This window comes from Netta rufina (assembly GCF_964035555.1).
Source record: "Netta rufina genome assembly, chromosome: 1".
NCBI classification, from domain to species: Eukaryota; Metazoa; Chordata; class Aves; order Anseriformes; family Anatidae; genus Netta; species Netta rufina.
Window position 1 is genome coordinate 204,221,207 of NC_140123.1, and position 25,221 is coordinate 204,246,427.

The following is a 25,221-nucleotide window of genomic DNA, read 5'->3' on the forward strand; positions in this document are numbered from 1 at the left end:
CAAGTGAAGGGTCATCCTTTGCAATTAATAGCAAGGGAGTTAAATAAATAAATGAGGCGTTGTTTATCCTCTCCGAGTGGGAGGCTAGCATGCCTTGCTGCTGCAAAAATTCGGCGTGTCAAGCACTATCAGCAGATTTTGAAGACGACTGGAGCTGTGCATGAGCAGTAATAAAGAACAATTCAGGGTGGAAGAAGGGTCAGGGAAAATACCTCCTTTATCAAGTGCAGCAGGACAACTCATTAAGGGAATAATCCCGTTGTCATCCTACAAACTTTGAGCTTCTCACCCCTCTCCTGCCCCACAGCTCTTGCAGCTTGTGCAGGTCACTCGACTGCAGCGCACATTTGGACTTTCTGCTGCGGTGTCTCACGTGGAGTCAGATACCCCTGCCGTGTGTCTGCGCTTCCAGGGCATTTCATCACTCTCTCCTTAAGCATTTGAGTTACTTATATAGGAAACAGATGGGCAGCTGTCTCCAGGGAGTGACAGAAGCAGTGCTTTAACCTCCTCTGTCTATAGAAAACCTGGTTCAGAGGTGATCTAAACCACTTTCTTAAACTTCGATACCTCTTTCCAGGTAAATCCACTTCCTGAAGAGCTTTGCTCTCTCTGCAGCTCAGGGGCAGTACCACTGCCATACCTGTAAGCAGAACTGGGAGGATAAACACGTTCTGGATTTGTTCTGCTGGGCAGACAAAGCCTACAGCTGGAGAATCTCCAAATGACCCATTGCGTAGCGTCCACAACACACAGCAGAAATGACCACAACCTTGGCTGGAGAACCAAGATTTCACTGCCCTTTTAAAGCCAGTGAACACTTAAGGAATCAGTGTTGAGCAAGAGAGGAGGACAGGGAGAAGACACCTGAAACGAGCTTGATTTTCTAAGGATGCACATTGCACGTTTGCTAAAATGCCAGCATTTTGGATGCAGCCAAAGCTCAGGGTCCAAAGACACCGTTCACTTTTTGTGGTCTTGGCTTTTCACAGTGGACAGGAGGTTTGTGAGAGGGTGGAAGCACTCTCTCTCAAAGGACTCATTGGTGACCACAGCTGCAAGTTGTTCTTTGCAAACAAACCCCTCCTCCGTGCATGCCTCCGTCCCTTAGAAGTGCGTTATAGACTTCCACTGAAAGAGTTCAAGCAAAGGGGATATTTTCCCTTTCTCTTTTTGCTTTGCACCATCTTCACTGTTGTGCATAAATGTCAGATCATATTTAACGTTAGATGTATAAATTTAATGTTGGAGCATGTTTTAGAGATGGGTGTTTATTATACAGAAGATGAATTGTCTCTCTTTAAAGAAAAAAAAAAAACATTTAAGAAGAGGGAAAAGAGATGCTTCGGCTTTGCTAAATTTCAAAAGTGAAAGCACTCAATAAAAGCTGCTCAGAGATGGCACATCGCTGGGAGATGTTTAAAATGCAGGCGGTGGGTTTTTAACTGTTCCCGAGAAACACTCCCAACGAACAGAACGAGGGCCAGGAGGTTAAAACACAGCCATCATAACCTTTATTGCTTCATTTTTGTGGAGCCATTAACCACAGGAGGACCACAGATGTGCCACAGCTCCAGCAGCTGGAGCGAAATCCAATACCCACAGCAGCCCCTAATTTATGGTCAACCTGTTGGGAGGGGGCAGGGAGGCCACAATGCCGAATTCCTGCGAACCACACGGCAGGGAAATCAGAGATGCACGCGGGTCTACAAGAAAATCGTGTGCTGGAAAGAGCTCAGCTGATAAACCTCGCACGAGCACGTGCATCGTGGAAGGAGCTCGCACCAGCGGCGGGGGTTTGCAAGTGGAAATTTTGCACCTGCAAGCACCTGAGCCCCAACACCACCCAGTTTGGAACTGGTATCTCAGTTGCCCACAAGGCCTTGAGCTGAGATCAAAGTGCCAGCGGGCTCGGCGCAGGACGTGCTCATTGCAAGTGACAGTCCATTCCCTGCAGAACTCCCGGGCTATGCAGAGAAGAGCGTGGGAGGCATGCAGAGAGGAAAGCGTTTTGCCTGAGGTCATGCTGCAATCAGCAACAGAGCCAGGAATAGATCAAGGGTTCCTGCTCTGCCATTATGTCATACCACGTTTTTTCGGACTACCCTTCGTGCCCTCGTGTTCTCCCTGTCGCCCCCGATCCGAGCTGGCCTTTCGAATCAACCACCTGCTCTGCTTCGCTCAGACCCTTCTAAGGAACCTGCTCCTTTCCACGCTTTCCCCTTTTGGCATCTGCCTGCTCCTGTTACTCGTGTGCCCTTCTGATTGCAAGTTCCTGGATATAAGGACCTCCTGCAACTGGAATCGCGCACCTAAGCACTTTTGAAAGTATCTTGATTGCATCTTTGCATGCTTAAATACTTCCTCCCTGCTTTAATCTGTCCCGTGTTACTAACCTGATTCTCCAAATCACCTGGAAGCATGTTGAGCATTCAAAAATGTAATGCCAAAGCATGCCCTGGCACCTCGAGCTGCTGCGTGGTGATGTGATGGAGTGCCCTGCCCATACGGCGTGGCAGAAAGCTCCAGGATAAAAACATCAGAGCCACCCCTGGGATGGCTGCGGCTGTCAGATGTGCGATCCCAACGAGAGACCAGGCTGCTTACCCACTCGTAACTCTGAATTTGCTGGCAGTGCCCCCAGTCGCTGCAGATGCCGTAAATCCTGCAGGCTCCCTTTCCCTTTGCAACAAACCTCAAGGTTTTTTTGGGGGGGGGTTGGTTTCTTCCTAAGCTTTTAGCAGCATAGGGAGCATTTGTAAAAACATGAAAGGGAGTCAGTCCTTTAGGAACATACACACGTGCCAGGTTTGTTGGCAGCCCCTCTTGCTTCCAAAGCCACATGAGATATGTTGCAGCTCATCTTCTGTTTGCTCTTTGCAACCTTCAGGTTCATGGCCCAGCCAGGTAAGAACATCTGGGCTTTATAGAAGGGATTGGAATAAGTCACCTGCATTAGAGGGAAGAAAATACAGGACAGTGCAAAGGACCTGGAAAAATGGCCCCATCTGAGGATGCTAATGAAATTCCAGCAGGAAAATCATGCACAAGATAACCCTGCTCCGAGCTCTTCTATTATCATAACGTTGGAGCACCTCGCAACCACTAATTGTTCACGAGCCCCCTGCTAAAGCAGGGGAACACCACTGCTGTCACTTACAGACGTGGAAGAGAAAGATAAGAGGTGTTTACATCTGAACAAGTTGCCCTCGGCTCCCCTCGTTGTTAATGGAGAGGAAGAGATGTTTTTAGGACTCGGCTCGTCTGACATCTGTTAAGGCAATTTCAGTCTCCGGCAGGATGAGATGTGTCCTATGAGATTTGATTTCTCTCCTCGACTGCAAGGTGAGCAGATATCTCCATCCACAGGAGGAATTGCCAAGGTTTTGTGAGATAAGTAGCCTACTGCCATGAAAATGGGTCCGTAACAGTCTCTAGCAGAGCCAGACATTCAGCTGGAGAAGACATTCGACTTGAAGGAAGCTGCTTATGGGAAAGGAACAAATTGGATGGAGGAGGGAGAAAAAAGAAATATCCTAAAGGACAAAGTCAAAGGAGAGGTAGACAAGGTCGCTATTGGGAAAAAGGGGCCAGATTACAGGGCAATAGAGGAAACGAGGCCATACACTGTTTATAAGAGGCAGAAGAGATGGGGAAGATCCAGGAACATGCACTGACTGTCCTGGTGAACTGTTATAGGGCAAGCCTTGATGACACCACATCCCAGTTCCAGATTGGGTCTGAGGAACTCAGTCCTTTCCCAGACAGCCTCTCTCCATTTACCCCTTACTTTAATAACTACGGGAGAAACACAGAGATCGGACAGATGAGTCCAAGACTGCCCACCCAGGGAACTCTTGGCACACTGAAGAGCACCCAAATCGTACCAAGGCACCTTAAAACTTGGCGCAAGTGACAGGACTGAGCTGAGATCCTGAAACTGAACTTTCTGGGAATTCAGCTCCAATTCCAAACTTTGCAGCCCCATCCCACCCAGCTGAAAATTACCAGATAGATTTAAAAAAATATAAATAAAGAAATAAAAATGCAGCAGTAGGCTTGGAAACAGGGCGACAATGCCAATCTGCGCATCTTGGAGGAGGGAACCCCAAGGAGGCCGCCAGCACGGGAGAGCACGCCATCAGGAGAGAGAAAACAAACAAATAAAGGGCTGAGCTCCTCTCCAGCAATTAACGAGCGGTTAATGAAATCACCTGCCACCGACAGAATTGACAAAACATAGAAAAGAAGTCACGTCGGAGCCTGCCAGAGCATCTCTGGCACGGACAAGGGGGCCTGCTGGCTGGTGTATATTTAGTGCCAATGATATCATCTTTCCGAGCCTTGCGCAGCGCGGGGAAGGGCAGCACTTCCATTACAATGTCAATGCGAGCTCTACGAGGAAAGCGCCGGAGATTTCCTTAACAGGGAAGGGAGCAGCATGGCAGCAGCCTGGGCTGCATCACAGCACGGGAGACAGGCAGGGGCTGCAGAGCGTGATCAAGGTGAAAACCCAAGGAGGGAAATATAAATAATAATAATAATAATACCTACACTGGTATCTTGAGCACCCATGGGTGGCAATGTGATGAGTTTGTGGTTTTTCAGGTCTTGTTGGCTGTTGCTTCACCATAACGTGGGGCTGCTCGGAGCTTTGCAGGAGGGGTTGAGCTGAGATGCCCCTAACACACCCCCCTGGTTCAAGCAGAAACTGAATACTTGTTAGCCGTGTAGGGCACACGACACCTTGGTGAATGGTCCTGAATCTGCATGTAGAAGCTTTATGCCAACACTTTGTTAAAGGCAGAGCATCAGAATAATAATTGCAAGGGGTCCTTTCATCTCTTGCCCCCCCCAGCCACCGCTGCAGCACTGCCAGTCACCAAAATCCAAACATACACAAGTCAGACTCCCCTAAAAAAAAAAATTAAGACAGGTTCAAAACCCATGAATTAACAATCAACGCTCAGCTTTAGCTTGCTATTATAATTACTAACAATTAGTGTCAGGATGCTGTTGGGGCTTTTGGCATTTCGATGTTACGTTTTCCTGCATTCCCTCAGCCCAAGCAGCCCCCTTCCCTTGAAATAAAGATTTCTCAGTCACGCAGCTCAAAGCTGAAGCAATATTACAGCTCTAAATGAACAGATGTAATACACCAGGGTAGCCCTGCACCATTCACCAGCCTAAAATCTTTTCTTTTCCCACTATATTATGATAATTTATTTCACTACCGGGGCTCCCAGGTGAGTTCAAGTCTCCAGCTTCTGAGCAGACAGAAATGCTAACCCTGCAGAAGAAGTATAACTAAGAGCTTAAATGCAGCAGCCTTATAAGATCTTGAACCTCTCCACATATCACGTGCTAAGACAGACATGCAAAGGAAAAACAGATACAAATTTGGAAGCATTTTCTTTTTCTCCAGGAATAGCAAGTTAACTAAAAATTCAGAATTTACGTGGGATTTGGGGAATTAATTTACATTGTCACAATGGGGAGAAAGGGCTTGAAAGCATCAAAAGATTTTGACTTTTCCATCTCACTGTAAGAATATCTAAGCAGAGAGCTAATTAAACAAAAGAAAAAAAAAAAAAAAGGAGAAAAGGGGAGGTGGAAGGGTCAAATAACCATAAACTCTCATTTTGTAGTCCTTAAAACCTTCATTTTTGCAGGTTTGTTTGTTTGGCTGAAAATGAGGAGGGAAATTGAAGAAGTGTTGATTGAGCGCAAGCTTTTTTAATTATTACTATTTGCAATTTTCTCAGTCCTGCCAGAAAACAGCAAAGTGAGTTATCTCCATTGTAAGAGCCAGACAAATAGTCGAACCCAATGCGATGCCAGTGCCCTATCACTTACCAGCACAGAGATGCTGTCTAATGGGCAGAGAAAATGCATTAGCATGCATGACATCTCCTTATCGCTCAGGTTAGCTCCATCATCAATATGTTCCCTTAGACCCCAAGGAGATAAATCGATTGCGTGCGAAATCCAAGAGAAGCCAACAGAAACTGGTAAGCAGTGGGGAAAAGATCAAAGAGCCCGCAGCGTGCGAAACCACATCCACCCCAGCAGATATCACAAGCAATAACGCCCCCAAAAACCCAGTCTTCAACAGCCATAGGACAAGCGAGGAAAACACGGGGAGATTTGCACAGAGCTGCTTACTCTGTTTTATTAGATTTCATTGGAAAGTTTTTGATGACTTCACGTAACAAGGTCTCCGCCAGTCCCAGTGATAACCTTTTGTCTGACATCACTGAGATTTATTGCCAGAAAAAGTTAAGTCAAAGGGAAAGCTGATCCCAAGGCCACAAGCATCCCAGCAGGGTGAGCCACCAGCACGACTGGCAGGAGAAATAGAGGTCTGCATTGCCAGGATGCCACGGATACAACAGTATCCTAGTGTCCTCTGCCAGCATACCACACCAGCTAGAAAAAAAAGCACCAGGGAAGCTTCCAAACCTCACCGAGGTCCCTTAGGAGTTCCTGCTTTGTTACCCGAAGTGTCCCAGCCCTGTGAATCATCAGCAGAATATCTCTGGCACGATGGACTGAAACCAAAGCTGAAACCCACGGATAAGTGGCTCCCAACTTCTCTCTCGACTTTGCTTCTCTTGGCACCTCCAGGGTCCCAACCCACCTCCCATCAGAGCCCGCAGCTCATTTCCGACATTCTTCCACGGTCACCACGTCGAGGCTGATCCCAGCTTGGAGGCAACGCTGCGTACTCGACATAGCACTGTTGATATAGAAGAACAATTCCTACCAGCAGTGATCTTCCATGGGATGTGTACCAAGGAAAGGATTCTCCACTGACACAGTCCCACCGTCTCCAGTCCAGTATGGATATCTATTTCCTCTTGAAGTCTCACGTTGATAATCTTATCCAACTCAACCCCCTTTAATTTAAGAGATGAATGATCCTGCTTGGGGTCAAAGCTGGTGTAACACTGGCCAGCACACAGAAAGCCAAGCGATGACAGAGGCAAGTTCATGAAAAAGTCATTACTGACATTAACCTAGAGTTAACACTACCAGGATATAGTCAGATCTGTGGCGTTAACTGCTGCTGTCACAGCTAGCAAGATGTTTTCTTTTCACCCTGGGCATAGCATCCCAGGGGGACTTTGCTAGAGCCCCAGCATTGATTAAAAGTCCTGGTTTAGCCTTCAACGCATACCTCTGCCCCACACCCAGCAAAGAGCTTTTTTTTTTAATTTCAGAAAGGGCTAGGGGGCCTGCAGCTCTTCCGTATGGTTTCATTTAGGAGAGGTGAAAGGCTACTGAAAGGGTTTGGGGGGGGGGGGAAAAAAAAGAAAAAGACAAGTGCCAGACCGAGCAGGAACAGATCCCTGAATCCCACACGGGAACACACATATCTTCACTCCCACAGACACCAGATGGGTTGGGGTCTACTAAAAGCAGCACAACTCTCTCATGCTCCCCCCAGGCACATGGGTCCAACAAGAAATGATCAGTTTGATTATTTTCCAACCAGGCTGCCACCAAGACGAAATGACAGAGAGATGATGCAGTGCAGCAAGCCAAAGGAGTTAAATAAAAATGCTTCCTTGCACAAAGGGAAAGAGATCAAGTTGGAAAGGATCAGGGAGATTTTATCTCCACTTTCCTTCTCGTTGACTTCACAAACACCACAAGACTGAAACAATATTGTTAGGACTTCTTTCCTTGAGTGTATTTGACAGCGTTCCTTTGCAAAAGGGATGTTAATGGTCCACACAAATCGAGGTAGAGCAAAACGTGAGTTAGGCAGCAGCATTCACAAGTGGTGGACACACACGAAGCTCCTGAACAGAAGCGGACAACGACCACGGTGGTGCTGATGGGCAGCCATGCTCTGGTGGGCCTGGGTGTATGCAGGGAAGAGGCTCTTTGCATTAGCTGAAGCCAAATGACTCACCCAGATGAAAGGAGACACACTCCTTTTTGCTTTTTAATTAGGAGCTGTATCACAAATCAAACCTCTTGTTCCTACTCTTCAAGTTTAAGCTGAGTGAAGGGGTCTTATTCAATAGCCAACAGGCCCCTTATGCAAGCTGTGGTCCTTTCTTCAGCTCCACTAATTCAGCTAATTACACTACTTTTGTTTGCTGTTACTAACCCAACTTTGTCTTTCCCAGAAGCTTATCCAAGTATTTTCTGGATTTTGGAGACCAAAAGGGGATAATTACAGAGAAGCTGTGGCTGCCCCATCCCTGGGGGTGCCCAAGGCCAGGCTGGATGGGGCTGGGGGCAGCCTGGGCTGGTGGGAGGTGTTGTGCCCATGGCAAGGGGTTGGGATGAGATGGGCTTTGAGGTCCCTTCCAACCCAAACCATTCAACGATTCTATGAATTGTTTTGACACAGCAGGTAGATCTGCAGAGCTGTGGATCTAGCCTGAACACTGCATCCCCATCTGTCCACACTGCGTGGTCGTTTGGTGACCCTCCCAAGACAAATCTGCCCTGCTGGGATCAGACTCAAGGAGTGCAACGTGAGCCAGCCTCTGCCCCATGGACCACCAAGGCAGGAATTTGCTCCCTGGTCGCCCCCAGAAATGCCCAGTTATGGGTGACAGGCTGAGCAGATCCTCCCCCAGTTCGAGCATCAGCAGCAGGGAGGAGAGCTATAGTTAAACTAAGCACTTCCTTAAGTTTACTCAAGGGCATCCACAACTTATTTAAAAAAAAATGTTCCTAGAAGTGGGCTGGGAAAACTATGTGAGCCAACTTGTTTTTGCAAAGCAGTAGCCAGAGAACAAAGCCCAAAAAAACTCCTCTTCTTCATGCACAAATATATATATATATACACATACACACACATATATATGTATATATATACATACATGGAGACACAGTTTTAAATACATTTGAAATTTCAGGGAAAAATCCTGGATCTTCTCCCATGACTATTGTGGTCCCAGTCCCTGTGTGCCCACCCTGCTGTCTCTGCACAGCAGCCACTTGTAGCACGTGGGAGATGAAGCACAGCGCAGCAAAGTCCAGCTGAGACTCTCAACAGAGGCTTGGGCGAGATAACAAGTGAAGAGTTGGAACAAGCTGCTTCATGCCCCATAAAAACAACGGGATCCTGAGGAGGGGAAGCAGGCAGATCGCTTTGGAGAGCACGGGGAACTGAAACTGGACCTTGTGGTCATGGTTAGCATCTTCACCAGGACTCAGCTCCCATCCTCTGCACCCATTCTGCTTCCTTCCCAAAGACAGGGGCTGTCAAATGTTGATGTCTATATCAATACCTACTCACAGCCGAGCCTGGGATCAACCGAAGGAAGAAGACGAAGCTGACAGACTGCAGAGGTGATGCTGGGCACGGCTGAAGCTGCAGGATGGCGAGGAGGATGGTGAAAGGAAGAGATGGATGCGCGGTGCCTTATCAGGGACTTGCTGTTCTTTCAACTGGCTCCCTGATAACATATGGAGCTTAATCAAATATGCAAATGATGTCCTATCTAGAGACACGGGAAATAGAGAAATAAACCCAGAGACCATACATTAAAGCAAGCCCATGAAATGAGGGAGTGGGTAGAAGGTTTCCTCTTTTTGATAAAATTAGTTCAAAAGATTAAATTAAAGCAAAACTAATTAGGAGAATCACACTTAAGCTGACTTCCTGTAAGAAGGGTCAGCAGGCAGGAGGCATTCAAATCAAAGGCAGATGCAAAAGGCACTTCAAGGGCTCCCTGAAAAGTCATTATCCCCGTCAAAAGGGAAGGGGACAGAGAGTGGAGGAAGGAATGACAAGAGCCATTTTGGCTGGGCATCCGTCCGGGCATTAGATGTGGAGTAGGGGAGTTAACAGCCTCTCTTTGTCGCCCTGGAGAGCACAAGTGGCAGGTGAAGACCAAAGCTGATCACCTAATGTCCCTTCCAGAGCACTTCTCAAGGAACAGAGGGATGAAGGCAAACAGAAGAACACAGACCAGGGGCGTGGAGATGTGTTTTTTCCCCTCGTACCTCACCTCTGTATGGTTTCCATCAACAACACAGCCACCTGAAAACACATCTCGCACAGAGCCAGCATCACCACGCAGAGAATCATCTGCTGTGACGAGGCAGGTGACAAGCAGTGTCACTGCAAACTGTCCCCTGGGCCCGTGGATTTCGGCAAGGTAAGCTACCGCAGGACCTGCAGTTGTTATCCGTCCCTTTGTGCCTGTTGTCGTCGCAAACATTCCCCTGCCTGCACCGTGCACATCCTCTACGCTGCAGGGGGAACCCAGCTCAGCCACTTTGGGGGTAGAAAGCTGTCAAATTTGAGCTGCAGCTTCCTCAAGGAAGGCCTTGAGGAGCTGACGGTACAGCTTCCCTGCTGCAGTGGGTCTGCTGGGGCCCCCTGTTTCTCCTGGGGTAGGAATGAAAACGCATGGTGCAGCCCCAGCATGCAGTGTGCACGGCAGCACCTCTGGATTTTGAGGCACAGATTTCATCTGGAGGGGTCAGCTGCTCGTCTGAAATCTCATACGATGGTCACAGGATGCCATCTCTGAATGCGAGGCACTGTTAAACTAAAACCTCAAAAAAAAAACAAAAACAAAGCACAGAGATCACTGAATAGTCAAGAAGCAGAGAATCAAGCCTCTCTTTTCTCACTGTCAAAAAAAAATGTACTAAACTCGTGTTGGGAACAGCTAGGAAGGTTCCCAGCAAAGATTTAGAGCATTTTAGGGAGGTTTCCTACTGCAGTTAAACACTGCAAGGAGAAACAAGCTCACTGCAGCATCCTACACTGACAACTTCTAGCTGGAAGTGCCAACACAATGGAAATGAGGGCAAACACCCCCTTGCCATGACCAAACAATTAGTGGGGGTTTTAAAACCAGTGTCAACTACACCAGCTCAGCAGCAGAGCCTGGATACAGGTACTCTGATGTGGTTTAGAGCCTGGAATTTTGCAGCAGATGATGGAGCACAGGGTGATCCAGGCTGAAAGGGATCTCAGGAGTTTTCTGTATCAACCTCCCGTCCAAAGCAGGGTCAGCTGAGATATCAGACCCGGTGGTTTTGTCCATTCAGGCCCTGAAATCTTCCAAGGATGGAAAGTGCACCACACACCTGGACAACCTGCTCCAGTGCTTGCTTGTTCTCCTGTGGAAAAGGCCTTTTATCCAGTTGGAAGTCCTCTCATAGCAATTCATACCTGTAGTCTCACATCCTCCCACCACTGCGAAGAACCTTTCTGTCTTCTCAATAACCTTCCTGTAACCATGGGAAGGCAGCTGGGAGGTCCCCCCCCAGTTTCTCTTCCCCTGCTTGAAGAAGCTTCATTCTCTTATCATCTCCCCCCAAGGCAGGTTCTCCAGCTCTGGATTATCCTCATCACCCTCCCCTGAATTAGTTCCTTTTGATAAATATTGTACTGAGGAACCCAAAACTGGCTGTAGTATTGAGATACGGTCTAGAATTTGAGTAAAGGGGAGATAATTGCTTCTTCTGAATCTACCAGCTCTGCCCTTCAGCACCCAAACCCCCAGCACTTTGATGTCATGCTAGACTCCATCATAATGAGCCCAATATGAATGTTTTTCACTGACCCACGTCCATGGAGATTCCCATCACCACCCAACACGCACACCAAGGGTAGATCACACCACGGCTCCCAGCTCCCAGCTTTCTACTCGTCAGGCACCCAAGCTGGCTACGACTTCTCCAAAAAAGCGACTGTACATCAATGTAGGACACTGACAACTGCAGCCTTCACAGACGTCAAATACAGATGGGAAGTTGCACCGCTCCATCACAACCGAGTGAAGCGCTCGGACTCCTGCTGGTTTTGGAAGCTGTGAGGAGAGGCCAGGGTGAACGAGCCCCTCTTGCAGAAACCAGCTTCTCAGCAGGAGCCGGAGCCTCTACAGCATGTTTTCAGAGCAGTCAAGTCCACTTGCCAAACAGCTGGGAAAAAAAAAAAATAAAATCTGACTCCTACAAAGCAGCAGAGGGAAGGAGAAGGAAGCAGAGTTTCCCTGCTGACATTCGCACAGAGCTGTCAGCAGCAAAATATCCTCCAGGGAACATCTAAACAGGGCAGGGTTTCTCGTCTTGTGCATATTCAGAAACTCCCTCGCCTGGAGAAACAGCGAGAATCTCTGTCTTTCCCTGCAGTTATCAGGAGCCCACAAAACTGTGTGTGACAAACCAAGGCTCAGTCTCATTAGCTCCAGCTCGCTGGGTAGAAAGCAATGTATCAGAGGAGAAAGAGGAGATATTCCTCCCTTCTCCATGTGGGTACACTGTGATATCACCAACCTGGCCAGAGCTCTTTCACCCGCGGGGTCTCTGCCCGTCTATTGCCCCATTTTGCCTTCCTCAAACTGTTTTGCATGAAAAACTCAATTTTATTCCTCTGCTGCACACCCATGGCACTCACTGGCAGCCCAGCTTTGTGGAAGGATCTGACTCCCTGCCAGTCCCACCAGGATTTAACCCACCAGGACGTACCCTGTGCTGAATGGGATCCCATCTTGTGCTGGGCAATGACTGCAGCAAGAGGGAACCATCACAGAAATCGTTGGTGATGATACAGATGCGGGCTTGGGTGACCTTCAGGGCTCCCTTACCAACACTGCCACAGACCAAGGTGCATCTTCGACCAGCAACGGGCTGACTTCTCCTGTAGATTTCAAGGCAAAGAGGTTGTAAACAGCACACAACTTGAAGAACTGTTGGACAGGTGATGGGACCAGGTAGCCACAGCTACGCGGCCAAAAAAAACAGCAAAGACTAAGCCATACAAGGCTTCCATCCCAATTATTTATCTGAGATAGCCAACCTTCCCCAACACAACTGAGAGATGGGCCCAAAATGAGAACTGGCAACCTGAGCTCTCAGATCTAAAATTCTCCCCTTTTATGTTTTGCACTGGATCCAAAGAAAGCCAGATCTCAAAAGTTCAGGATAATCCACAGGGCGGTTCACAAAATTGGCTGATATTGAAATTTTTCTACTAAATAGCGGTGATAACGGGTGGGAAGAACTGTCTAATGTGAATGAAAGCCTTTACCCAAAATGGCAGTCCACATCTAAAATGCCCTCAGACTGATGGGATTTTATGAAAAATGGAATATTGGCCATGGAGTGAAATTATTGCTTTTTAAGCCCAATTTCTTTCTCTGCAAGCAATTTAGCATTGAGAAGGCTCTGAATGACACATTTAGATGGAATATAAAGTATTTCTTACAGGGAAGATTCAAACAAATGTAAAGGATTACTACTCTGGCTTCAAGTGCGCATTTCAAAATGGACAAATAGCTTTGTTTTGAATAAAGGTACAATTCCTAGAGCTGTTCCCCAGCTGACATTTGTAAATGTTAAACTGCCCTTTACACCTGCACATGTACAGAGAATAATTGCAGGTAAGTTGTATTTTTTTTTTTCCAGAGTGGAAACTATCTGCACAAAAGCGATGACCTGTAAGTTACACATCTAGGGAAAATGTACGAGGAATACTGAATACTGCTGTGTTCTCTTGGCAATGGCAGCTACTAGGAACATCATTTGGCCAGACATGCTAGGAACAAAAGAGCTGAAACAATACAAAATCATACCGAGCACCTCCATGGGTCCTCCTCCAGCTTTCTCCTGCCACCAGAGCGAAGAACGAAGCATGGAATGAAGGAGAGTGCAAAGGGGAAGAAAACCAGATGTTTCCCAGCACCGTGCTTGTAAGAAGCACGCACCCAGGAATAGCTCCTGCTCCTGACAGGTGGCTGGGCTGCGGTTTGCAGAGACAAAACAAACCTTCAGATCTCCTGAAAGCAACCACTAAAAATTCAAAGGAGTGAGGATCGAGCACCTCCCGCCATACGCAGGAGCTCACTCTGCCTTCAAAGCCCACCAAGCACCCTGGAGCATCCTAAAGCGGTGGCAATGCTCACCAGCACAGCACGGAGGCACAGGGGACACTGTGGGACAGCGGGTAATTAGATATGGGATCTGACCAAAGCATGCAAGATGAAATATTTCTCATTAAAAAGTACCGCAGCATCTTCAATGCCCACAAGTGGTCAGGAGCTGTGTTTTGCATCTCCTCTGATTTGTCTGTTGGAGCTGTTTGATACGATCCTAACGCTTCGTACCTGAGCCCCTTGCAACATTTAGTGCATTAATTTCCCCTGACACTCCTTAGAGCAAACAAAGCACTTCCTTCCCTTGGCAGGGGGGAAACAGAAGAAGACCAGAAGCTTCTGGGAGAGCAAAGAACTGAACGTGTCCATTTCTCAACCCACTTATCCCTGGGCCACCTTCTCCACCCCCAAGAGGACACCAGCACCCAGCAGCCCTTTAATCAGGCTGCGGTTTCCACCACAAGATACGGACAGGGACAATTTTTTCTCCTTTTTCATAGCTCTGCATTTTTATCCTATTTATATCACCGTTCTGCAGGGCCACACTGTGCTGTGGACAAGCTGGCAGACTTGTAGGGCATATTTCTACAGCACATTATTCAGAGCTTTCCTGTTGGTCTGCACATGTAGCTGTGTGAATGAGAGAGGGTTGCAAAATGTATTTTGCCCAGGGCAGTGAAATAGCTGGGGCCAGCCTTGTCATTCTCTTTCACTCCCTTCTTTTCCTACCCTATCTCTATCTCAGTTTTTCCTTTTCTTTCTCTCTTTGTTGTCTTGGTTACACGGGCAGATTCCTGATATGCTGCTAGTTTTCATTTTAATGATATGTTCCTGTAAAGCACAATATTTTACTTCGGGTTTGTGTGCCACTGGATAAATTCCTCTGACACGTGACATTTGTGTATCAACTACCAGACAGTGCTTTATGACTGCGAGTATTTTGCAGCGCTTCCATGGGTTGCATGCATCAAAATCCGATACGCGGTCTGGATCTTTCATATAAAAATAGAAACAGGGGAAAAAAGACTGAAACTGGAGGAAAAAAATAAGGGAAGTTTCTGCAAAACCGTCCTCTAATTACTTGTGGTGAGTTTTCACACAACAGCTGAGCAGATCCTGCTGTACTGAGGATAATCTAATAGCCCATCTCTTTGTGCTAGCCAGAAACTCTTCGCCGTGGCTTCTCCAAGTACCAGGAGAAGCTGCAGTACGTGCTGTGCATGGCAGGACCCAGCAGGCAGCAGGAAAATGACAGCCCCTGGGCTTCATCCACTGGTACGCAGCGCTTCATCTCATCTCATATAGCTTATTTCAATTTACCCATATGCATTTTTAAAAAAAAAAAAAAACATAAATCAAACTTCATTTCAACGTAATGGATCGTGCAGGAGTTGCAATTACCGACGCAGTATTTCCCTTGCTTCCTATTCAAAAGCACCTGTTTGATGAGCCAAGATGGAAAACAAAGCTTCGAAAGGCCATGAAGCCTTGGCAGGGACCAAGGAATATCAAGTGAAAAAAAAAAATGAGTGCCAAATTGGCCTCGTGTGGCCCTTGGAGGGGAAAGCAGGCTGAGGTCCTGCGCTCAGATACCTTCAGGAGCCCAGGAGGAGTCAGTGATTGCAGATGTCATAGCAAGGCCCAGGCTGAACCTGCGGGAAGTGAATGTTTCCAGGCTCAACTGGTCCAAAACAACCCTTTGAGTTTGGGGGAGCTTTATTTTGCACTGACAGCTTTGCATGCCACCTCCCTGATGGAGAATTACTCAGCCCATGAAGATCTCAGCCCATGGCTCCAGCCCTGCTCTGACACACACGCCCACCGCACTAACTACCGCAGACAGAACATTCATCATGTTAGGAAAAAGAGAATAAAACGCAGCTTTCTCAAGTTACATCAGTTAGTTCAGCTCGCCTCTTCTCATTCTTTACCCTATAAGGCTGTCCCCACTCCTCACCACGCTCGGTAAAAAACAAAAAGCTTTCTCACTCCCATTTTCCCCTTTTAAAAAAAAGATGAGATGTTGGATTCTGCAATGTGACCTGCAAAGGCAAAGACAGAGCTACGTCTGACTTTGCTTCTCCTGGAGCCAAAAGAAAAAACAAATGCTTGCAAGTGCAGAGAAGCAGCGTCATTCTTAACCATTTAGGTCTTTCGGATATTTACTATTCAGATCTCAGCTGTCCTATTTCTTTCCCCAAGAGACTGGCTGGAGGACTGAACAGCTTATTATGATATCACAGATGACAAGGAAGCAAAACCTAATTAGTCAGGGGAGGAGATTATTTTTATTACAATGGTTTAAAAAACAATTTGGCTCCTTTTCCACATGCTTGAACAGACCATTAAAAAAGAAAAAATACACACCTTATTCTTTGTAAAAGCATCAGCAGCCTTTCCTCTGTTGAACAGGACTGGAGACGTTTGTCAGTGGGCATGATCCTGTTCCCCTTACAAACCTCACACAGCACAGGGGCCATGCCATCTGAATTTAAAACTTAGATACCATTTTTAAGTGAAGCAGCAAGTGGAGGAACATAAAGAAGATCTAAGATCTCTGGTTTTGTATCTGTGAACAAATGACTCCCGTCCTCCTTTCCACTCTGTCCATCATATATACAACCCATATGGGCAACCTTTTAATAGCACCATCATCTCCCCAGTTTGAGGTTATTATTTGTAAAAAGGAATTCAAAGAGGTGTCAACACCCAACACAACGTCCAAGGCTCAGTCCAACCTCCCCTCCCAGTGTATCACCCATCTGCATTATTCTCACAAAGCCACGATCTCCTCACACACACAATATTTTGCAACATGCCCAGCCCAAGCATTCAAACATTGCCAGATTGGCACGGAGGTGTTGAAAAGCATGTGGTACCCATCATTAACACGAGAAGATCAGTTCTACCACCTTCTGCTGCTTATAGAAAAGCATCTACCAAAAGCACCAGGTAAAAAAAATCCCAGTTTCTACCTCTTAAGGCCTCTACAACTGCCTTACATGATGAACAACAGCAGCTGTTACACGACAGCCATGCAACAGGCATATTTTTAGTGAGAATGCAGAGTGAGGAACATAAGCTCAAACACAATAAAGAATGAATTTATTTCTGTGGCATCAGCCATGGTTACTCCACCAGCATAAAGCTCATTATCATTCAGATAGCTTCCTTTTGCTGAAAACACTTCCTACAGCACAAGCACCCAGCAACCACTAATCCCATGCTGGGCTTGTGGTAAAGTCATGGTCCAGTCACATTGCTCTGAAGAAAGATCTCCAGAGCATGAATCCCATTTCTTAACAAACTTCAGTCACAATCCTGTTTTCTCCGGCATGCACCATGTGATCAACTACTTAATTAGAGATGGTCTGAACACACAAAAAAATCTGTTGGGTTTAAACTGCATCAAGTCTGCCCGCGGTTTGACTTCAGACATTCTTTTGCAGATAAAACCAATTTGTGAGTCTGCCTTTCTCACGTCAGCTTTACTCTTTGGGGGTCAAATGCGACTGTTTGCCAACCAAAACAACATTTGCTATCCCAGTGTAGGTGATGCACCTTACAATAAGGATTGCATTCACACACAACAACACCACACTGCCAATCTCCGTAAGAACGTGAAAATAAGAGTTAAAGGACCACGTTAGGTCTTACCTTCTTGAGCTTCCCACTCTTGGTTCCCACAAAAGCCAGGGAGTGGTTCTTGTAAACGTAGGCAATCACGGATGTCATTCTGTCTCCGTCCTCAGTGAAAATGGGGAGCCCACGCACCATTGATGATACTCCCAACGGGGCATTCATATCCAGGCCACAGAAATTGTCATCAATCGTTAACAGCTGTAAACAACAAGGAAGACAGCATGAAAAAGTGAAGCCACTAATTCTTTAGCTATCTGCAAAGTATCCATCCAACCGCGGCCACCGTTATGCAACATGCCTATAATTTATACAGACTGACAAATTGATGACAAAGGCAGGACTGGAGGATTACAAAGGTGGAAATAAATTGTCCAGAGTCGCATGATGAGTTACAGACAGAAGGCACACTGGAAACTTGTTTCTCTTGAATGACAGCCCAGCAGGATATATTATTTTAAGCATTTTTCCTACTACTTTACCAGTCTCTTTTAGCTAGCACTCAAAGTCCATTGAAAGTTTTAAACATTTCTAGGTCTGTCAAAAGTAATGTTTGCACATCATTCCCCAGGGATCCAGAATACAAACCACTGAGCTAAATCTACATTAGCAAATAAGATGGTGTTGCCTTCAACTTGAGGGAGTTACAGAAGAGCAACAGCAGAACAATGTGGACAACTCTTCTATCCTACCTCACAGCACGATCTGGAAAATAGGTGAGATTAATACAGGTTGGCAGTGTGAAGGTCCCACAGAGTAACACAAATACAGATGAAGTTCCAAATATTATAGCATGCAATTGCCAAAGCAATTAGACTTTATTGACTTCAGTGTGACCACTTACACATCTGAAGCTAAGCACCTGCTTAATTTTTTTTTTTTTTTGCTGGACTAAGGCCTAGAAAAGCAATAATTCAGTCTACAAGAAAGTTACTTGATCCTCTTATATTGATAAAGAAGAGCTATGACCATTTTCTTTATCTGAGATCACATCTTCTGGGAAGCATGGCTAGAATATATGCTGCTCCTTGATTGAGTTCACACAGGCAGCAAAAGCCTGAGTGTTGATTCATTTTGTCCTCACCCAGCAATTACAGGAAATAATTACAGATGTTTTTGCTGAATGGAAAAATAATGTGTCCTAAACATATTTATAAACAAATAAAATCTACAAGGAATTCAAACAGCCATTAGTAAGGAAGAGCTAGCCTGAGCTCTGGCCTGCAAAAGTCATTAGTGTTTGAGGACTGCCCTTTCAGAGCTAAAACACCATCTCAAAGTGCAATTACAGATCAGATCAAGAGCGTTTATGAGCTGCAGACAGGATATTGCTAGTCTACAATGCTAGCACAAAATTTAAGATAAATCTGCATCCCAGATCCAAAGGCCAAATTCATCTGAGGTCTAGCACCACCGCGCTGATCACCATGCTGCAGACCCCCATGACAGCATGGCTTGCTGGAGTCAAGTGTTTCTGTGGATAATGAGAACATGCCCAGTTTTATTATGTAGCTCGGGAAGAAAAGAAGAAAAAAAAATAAAAAACACAGCTTGATTACTCGGGAAGTACCAAAGATGTCAGAAGCAGCAACACTACCCAGATTTTTCGGTGAGGTGGAGGAGCAGCACATTGGTCTGATGCAGTGTCACCAGCCTTCTGTTCCCTAGTTTGCTACCTGACACATCGCCTGGCACGGGATCCACCTCACCTAGCTTCAACCACATGAAATCTTAAAAAGTGGCCTATAGCAGTCGCATAAACCATCCCCGTAATCAAGGAAAGGAGGTATGCTGAAGATCAAACCATCCTTTCAACCCTGGAATGCACTGGATCACCTCATGGTAGAGCAAGTGACTGCAAAAGGACTCCAGAAGTCCCCCAAGCCTAGGATGCACCATGCTTTGAGCAGGAAGCTGGACTGGGTGACCCCCTGGGGTCCCTTCCCACTGAATTATCCCACTGAAGCAGGATTTGAGAAAAATTCAGGATTTGAAGTCAGTTTGCCCAGAAACACTTGACAAGCTGAGGGAAAAATCATTTCAGACTGAAAGCGAAAGATCCCCACACCTTCTACAAACGGCAGAAAAGAGGGCAAGGGAAAACCCTGCTTTGCCATGGTGCTGGAAGAAAATAAGAAACACAAAACAGCGTTCTTCTCTACCAAGAGTGAAAAACTTAATAGGACCAGCGGACAACTTACCTAGGGTGCAGCACATCCACCTCAAACCACAGATGACACCAGCAAGCAGTGAAAACGGAGAGCAGAGTGGGCACAGGCTTAGGGGTCCCCCTAGCATGGCAGAGCCCCTAGGACACTCAAGAGACCAGCAGCTCTCATTAGTTGTACTAATGGAGTCCCTGCTCCCTCAGCAGCAACCTTTCCCCTGGGGCAGGGGCTGGTGGCATGCCTGCCTGCTTGCCAAAGGTGCAGGACCTCCTGCTGCTGGTGGGTGAGCTGTAGGAAGCCATGAGGAGGACACATAGCATCAGGGAGGCTGAGGAGGAGTTATATGGATCCTAGCAGTCAGCAGCCTGTGCCCAAACAGCCCAAAATTCCCCCAGCACCACTAAAAGAATGCGCAGGGGGGAGGGAAGGGGGCTGGGCAATGACAGCACAGAGGGGAAGCTGAAAGCAATGGGGAGCAGCAGGAGGAAGGGCCTGCCCCCAGGGGTCTGGTGTGCCCTTACAGCCTGAGGTGGCCTTACAGAAGCACTTCACCCCTCTGCTGACCGAAAAGACCCGTTGCAGGGGGTTGGGGCTGAGTAAAACTGCTCCCCACAGAACAACCAGTCCTACTAAGAAAAGGCTGTGGGTGATAGCAGCAGGAGACTCTCCTGTGAGAGGTACAGAGGTGCTCATCTGCTGACCTGAGCTGCTCTTGAGGGAAGCCTGCTGCTCACCAGGGACTCATATCAAGGTTATCACTAATAGACCACCAAGCCTCGTACAGCCTAAAGACTGTTATCTGCTGCTGCTGTTTCCCATGGGCACCAGTGATGCAGCCAGAAGCAGTCAGAGGAGCATCAAGAGGGATTACAGAGCCCTGGGAGCAGCAGGAAAGGACTCAGAAGCACAGGTAGTTTTTTAAATCAGTTCTCTCAGTCAAAGGGAAAGGGCCAGCTGAATCTGGCAAACCAGTAGATGGTTACAGGACTGGTGCTACAGCCAGGGGTTCACCTGCTTAGACCATGGGTCTTGCTTTAAGAACCCTGGTCTGCTGAGAGCTGATAGGGTTCACCTGTCAGAGAAGGGTTAAAACATCTTTGGTTATAGGCTTACCAGGCTGGTGAAGAGGGCTTTAAACTATAGTTGTGGAATATCCCAATCCATCCCACTCCTCCCAGTTTGCTGCCAATGTCAGCAACAGATACCCAGAGCCTGGAAAAGGGTCGTGGGCCAGCAGGAGAGCACCTGAAGAGCAGCACGAAGGAATTCCAGCCACTCCAGCTGGGAAGTCAGCTTCATCAGGGTCCCCACTCAAATGTCTCTATCCAAATGCAGGTAGCAGGAGTAATAAACAAGAGGAGTTAGAGATGTCATAGCCTGCAGGGCTATGACTTCATTGGCATTGTAGTCATGGTGGGATTGCTTCCATGACTGCAGTGTTAGGATGGCTGGACACAAGCTCTTTAGGAAAGACAGGCAGGAAAGAAGTGGACATTTAGGAAAGAAGGGGACATTGCCCTCTATGTCAATGAGCAGCTGGAGCACGAGGAGCTCTGCCTGGGGATGGATGAGGAATTGGCAGAGAACTGATGGGTCAAGATTAAAGGGAGGGTAGGGAAAGGGGACATTGTAGTGGTGGTCTGCTACAGGCCACCTGGTCAGGAAGACCAAGCAGATGAGGCCTTTTATAGACAGATAGAAACAGCCTCAAGTTTGCAAGCCCTGGTCTTCATGTGAGACTTGAACCACCCTGATATCTGTTGGAGGGACAGCACAGCAGGGCACAGGCAATCCAGGAGGTTCCTGAAATGCACTGGTAACTTCCTTCTCCAAGTTATAGAGGAGCTAACGAGTAGAGATGCTACGTTGGATCTCATTCTCACCAACAAGGAGGGACTGGTGGAGAATATGAACCCCAAGGGCAGCCTTGGATGCAGTGACCATGACATGGTGTAGTTTAGGATCCTAAGGGCACAGCAAGCTCACTACCCTGGGCTTTGGGAGAGCAGACTTTACCCTCTTCAGGGATCTGCTTGGAAGAATACCAAGGGACAAAGCCCTGGAGGGAAGAGGGACCCAAAAAGCTAGTTAATATTCAAGGATCATACTTCCCAACAAAGAGGAAGTCAGACAAAAACACCAGGAGGCCTGCATGGATGAACAAGGAGCTCCTGGACAAATTAAAACAGAGAGAGGATGCCTACAGAGGGTAGAAGCAAGGACAGATAGCTTCGGAGGAATGCAGAGACATTAGAAGATCTTTAAGTCCCTTCCAATCCAAAGCATTCTATGATTGTATGCTACCCCCCAACAGCACAGCCCAAAGTAATGTAGAGACCAAAATGGGCCCTGTAATCATCTGCTCTACCTTCCTGCATGACCCAGGACATTGTATCTCAGACAGGAGTTTCCTGCGTTACTTTTCAGGGAGATGCAAGCTACTTCTGCTTGTTCTCCAGGCATCCAGACAGGTCTGAGCTTGCGTGGCTGAAAGAATACAGCATTGAGTCCTCTGCAGTGCACTCTATCAACAGCAGGGATGTGTTAGCTAGAGCATGACTGCTGTGGATGCATATCAGAGCTTACATAGCCAGAATAAGCTCTTATCAGCCTGCAAAACCCTAAGAGGATACAGACCCAGAAATCCCAGCATCAAACACAATAACCTGTAGTTGATCTACAGCACATCCCCAGCCTGTTGAGGCTTAATTAATCCAATTGCCACAGGTTAGTTCCTCCTCCAACAGATTGGGCCCAGCTCCAGCTGAAGTCAGACCTAACCTTAACAGGGCTGAAATCAAGCTTTTCCCACCTACAGGCACAGAACTAATTTTAAGCCCACTGATTTCATCTCACTCCCCTGAGATCATTTACAGAAGGACACATCCAAACACCAAAACAAGTTTGAAGAGTGAAATCAGTGCATTAAAAAGATGAGGTTCAGATGAGAGCTAGGACCATCACAGCGCACCTTAACCTCTGAGATGTGAAGGGATGTTTGAGGGCAGATCAGGCCAAGCTGTACAGTCATGTGCCCTTGCACAGATGCTGGAGAAGCAATTGCACAGTTACAGTTTGAAAGTAGACAACAGTCCCCCAAGAAGGAGCTTGGAGGAAGAGTAAGGCCAGCAAGTCACACATTGCATGAAAACAATTTTCATTTAACACATTGGGATGATTTCCTCAGGGGATCATCTACAACAATAAAATAAAAAAATACCAGTGAGTTAAACCCTACAAATAAACATCAGCTAACTTCTGTGCAGCTGGGGCTCTCAGCTGCATGCACAACATCTTTGTAAAGGCAGAAATACAGTCATCTTCTTCAGCAAAGAGAAACACGTAAGGAAATTTGGATTTATGATGAAAGGGTCAGGAGTTGCAAGCGCAGGTTTATTTTCAATTCCAGACACTCCTAACAGCAATATAAAGTAGCCACGTTAAACTCTCTGGAGCTTCTCTGCTTGGCAATTTCACGTTAACGACTTTCCAGAATGAAAGCGGAGGTGAGGACATGAATTCACTCTGCTCACAACACTGCTGGCACGCCAGCTGGGATATCAGGGAGGGGCAAAGGGAAGATCTAAAGAGGCAGGAAAGCAATCAGCAATTCTTGCATCTTGAGCAGTTAAATCTAACGCAGAAATTCACAGTGTGGTCTGTAGGTAACTCAGAAAGGAAGGGGGGGGCCTTGTGGTTGAGATGCTGGAATGGAGTCAAACCAGCATCCTGCATCACGTTCCACCTGCCAGTGAGGGAATATTACTCACTGCCCCTCTGCCCCAGGGAAGCTGCTAAACACAGGTTTATTAGGTGCTTTACATATCCAAAATATCTTCATGTGAGAGTGATTGGCAGCTCCCAGGGCATAAATGCCCTCCCGAGTCCCACCAGCTGCCTCTCCATCTCACGCTGATGCGCAGTGGGGAGCCAGCTGGTGAGAGGCTGCTGTCTGCTCCTGCCACCGCTCCCTGCATCGGCAAGCAGAGGTTTCATCTGCAGCAGTGACACTGTGGCCAAGTGTCACGTTTGCCAGTGAAATAGGAAGGATGTGCAAAGAATGGCCCTGATTTACAGGAGGATCCTGGCAGGCATCTGCCTTCTCCAGGATTAAGCCTATCAAATAAATAATGAACGCATCCAAACCCTCCTGAAGAGGATGGTTTTACAAGGCTCGTGCTGGCTTAGGTCTCTAGAGATTCACCGACTCCCCAAAACCCCCAAACTCAGCAGAAGGGTTAGAGCTCTGATTACAACACCTCCCTCATTGATCTCATCTGATTGCCCAGCAGAAGCGCTGGGAATTGCACTACAGGCTGAAGTGCAAGGTATTCGGGGAACAGTGCAAATAGTGCTCCTACTGATCTGCAGGTGTCCCTTAAACATCTGCTTTAGGAATTTGCCTCCGAAAGAGCCCCTGGTAATCAAATACAGCCTAATCCATATTTTGGGAAAGGCTTCGGTAAAGGATTAGCCATCCCTCGTTCCTCCTTGCTTTCACTCGGGTAAAATCTTCCTTCCCCATCAAAGCACGAGGGCCTTTTTCCAGATATCTCAGCAGGCTCCAAAGCAATTCCCCAGACTCACCGGGGATAAAGGCTGTCCCAACGGCCAAGTCTCTCGCCTTTGATTTACAGCTAATGCCTAATAGCCTTGTCTTCATACAGTGGCAGGTACTTGGCTTCTCACTCTTGTTATCTCAGGCTTGGCTACTCCAGATGATGGAGGGAATGCATACATTACGGCTGCGTGTGTTGCCAGCAGAGCCAGGGAGCCAAGAGCAGTAAGAAATTAACAGCAATATGCAGTCGAATCTTTGCAAGGTCCCAGGGTCTCTTCATCACCTTTGTGCATGATCTTCTCAACAGCAAGGACTGAGCTTCCTGATGAGGATGGACACGTGTCCTGCTCCACAATATATTTAAAACTCTAGAGAGATGGACGTCCTAGGGAAATCTGTCACCAGGAATTTTCAGTACCCTTAAGCTGGATTGGATCTGCCTCTGACCTCCTGCATTCTTAGCAGGATCTCTGCTTCTGACCTCTAGCTCTCCCTTCTGACCCCACTGGGACACGTGGACTTGGCTCATCCAGCCTTCTCCCCACGTTCTGTGCTGTGAACTGTGGCAGGACCACCAAATTACAGGCAGTGGCTACCAGTGTCTAGCCATGAGGTCCTGGCGCAGGATGGAGACAGCTCCTCTGACACTCACCTTGTGCCACATCATTCACATAATTTGATGCCTGTTACTGCCCTCCCATCACATGCATTCCTGACACTGGGTGAGGAAAAAAAAATGTGGGCTTGCCCAGTGACCACCAACAGCTATAGACCTTTGTCATCTGCAATTCAAGGCCTGGAGAAATTTTGTGGGCAAAAAGATGGGAACCCTGGGCCACCGACCAAAGACAGCACAGCTCACCAACAAACCCACTCTTCAGCAGTTAGCCCGCAGTCTAACGACATACAAAAATATCCAGTGCCATTTCCCTAGGGTGCTTAGTGATATAATGGAAGCTGGATAAAGAGCCAGCATTTGGAAATACGTTAT

At 47.1% G+C, this 25,221-nt stretch overlaps 1 protein-coding gene across 1 annotated transcript in view; it reads right to left on the reverse strand.

Moving 5' to 3' along the window:
• PLXNA4 (plexin A4) overlaps window positions 1-25,221 on the reverse strand; it is a gene marked incomplete at its 3' end in the record, with an annotated part of 399,326 nt that overhangs the window by 335,751 nt on the left and 38,354 nt on the right. The window contains exon 3 of the mRNA XM_084283189.1: window positions 17,520-17,702. Within this exon, the coding sequence (XP_084139315.1) occupies window positions 17,520-17,702 (183 nt within the window). The remainder of the gene's footprint in view (window positions 1-17,519; window positions 17,703-25,221) is intronic.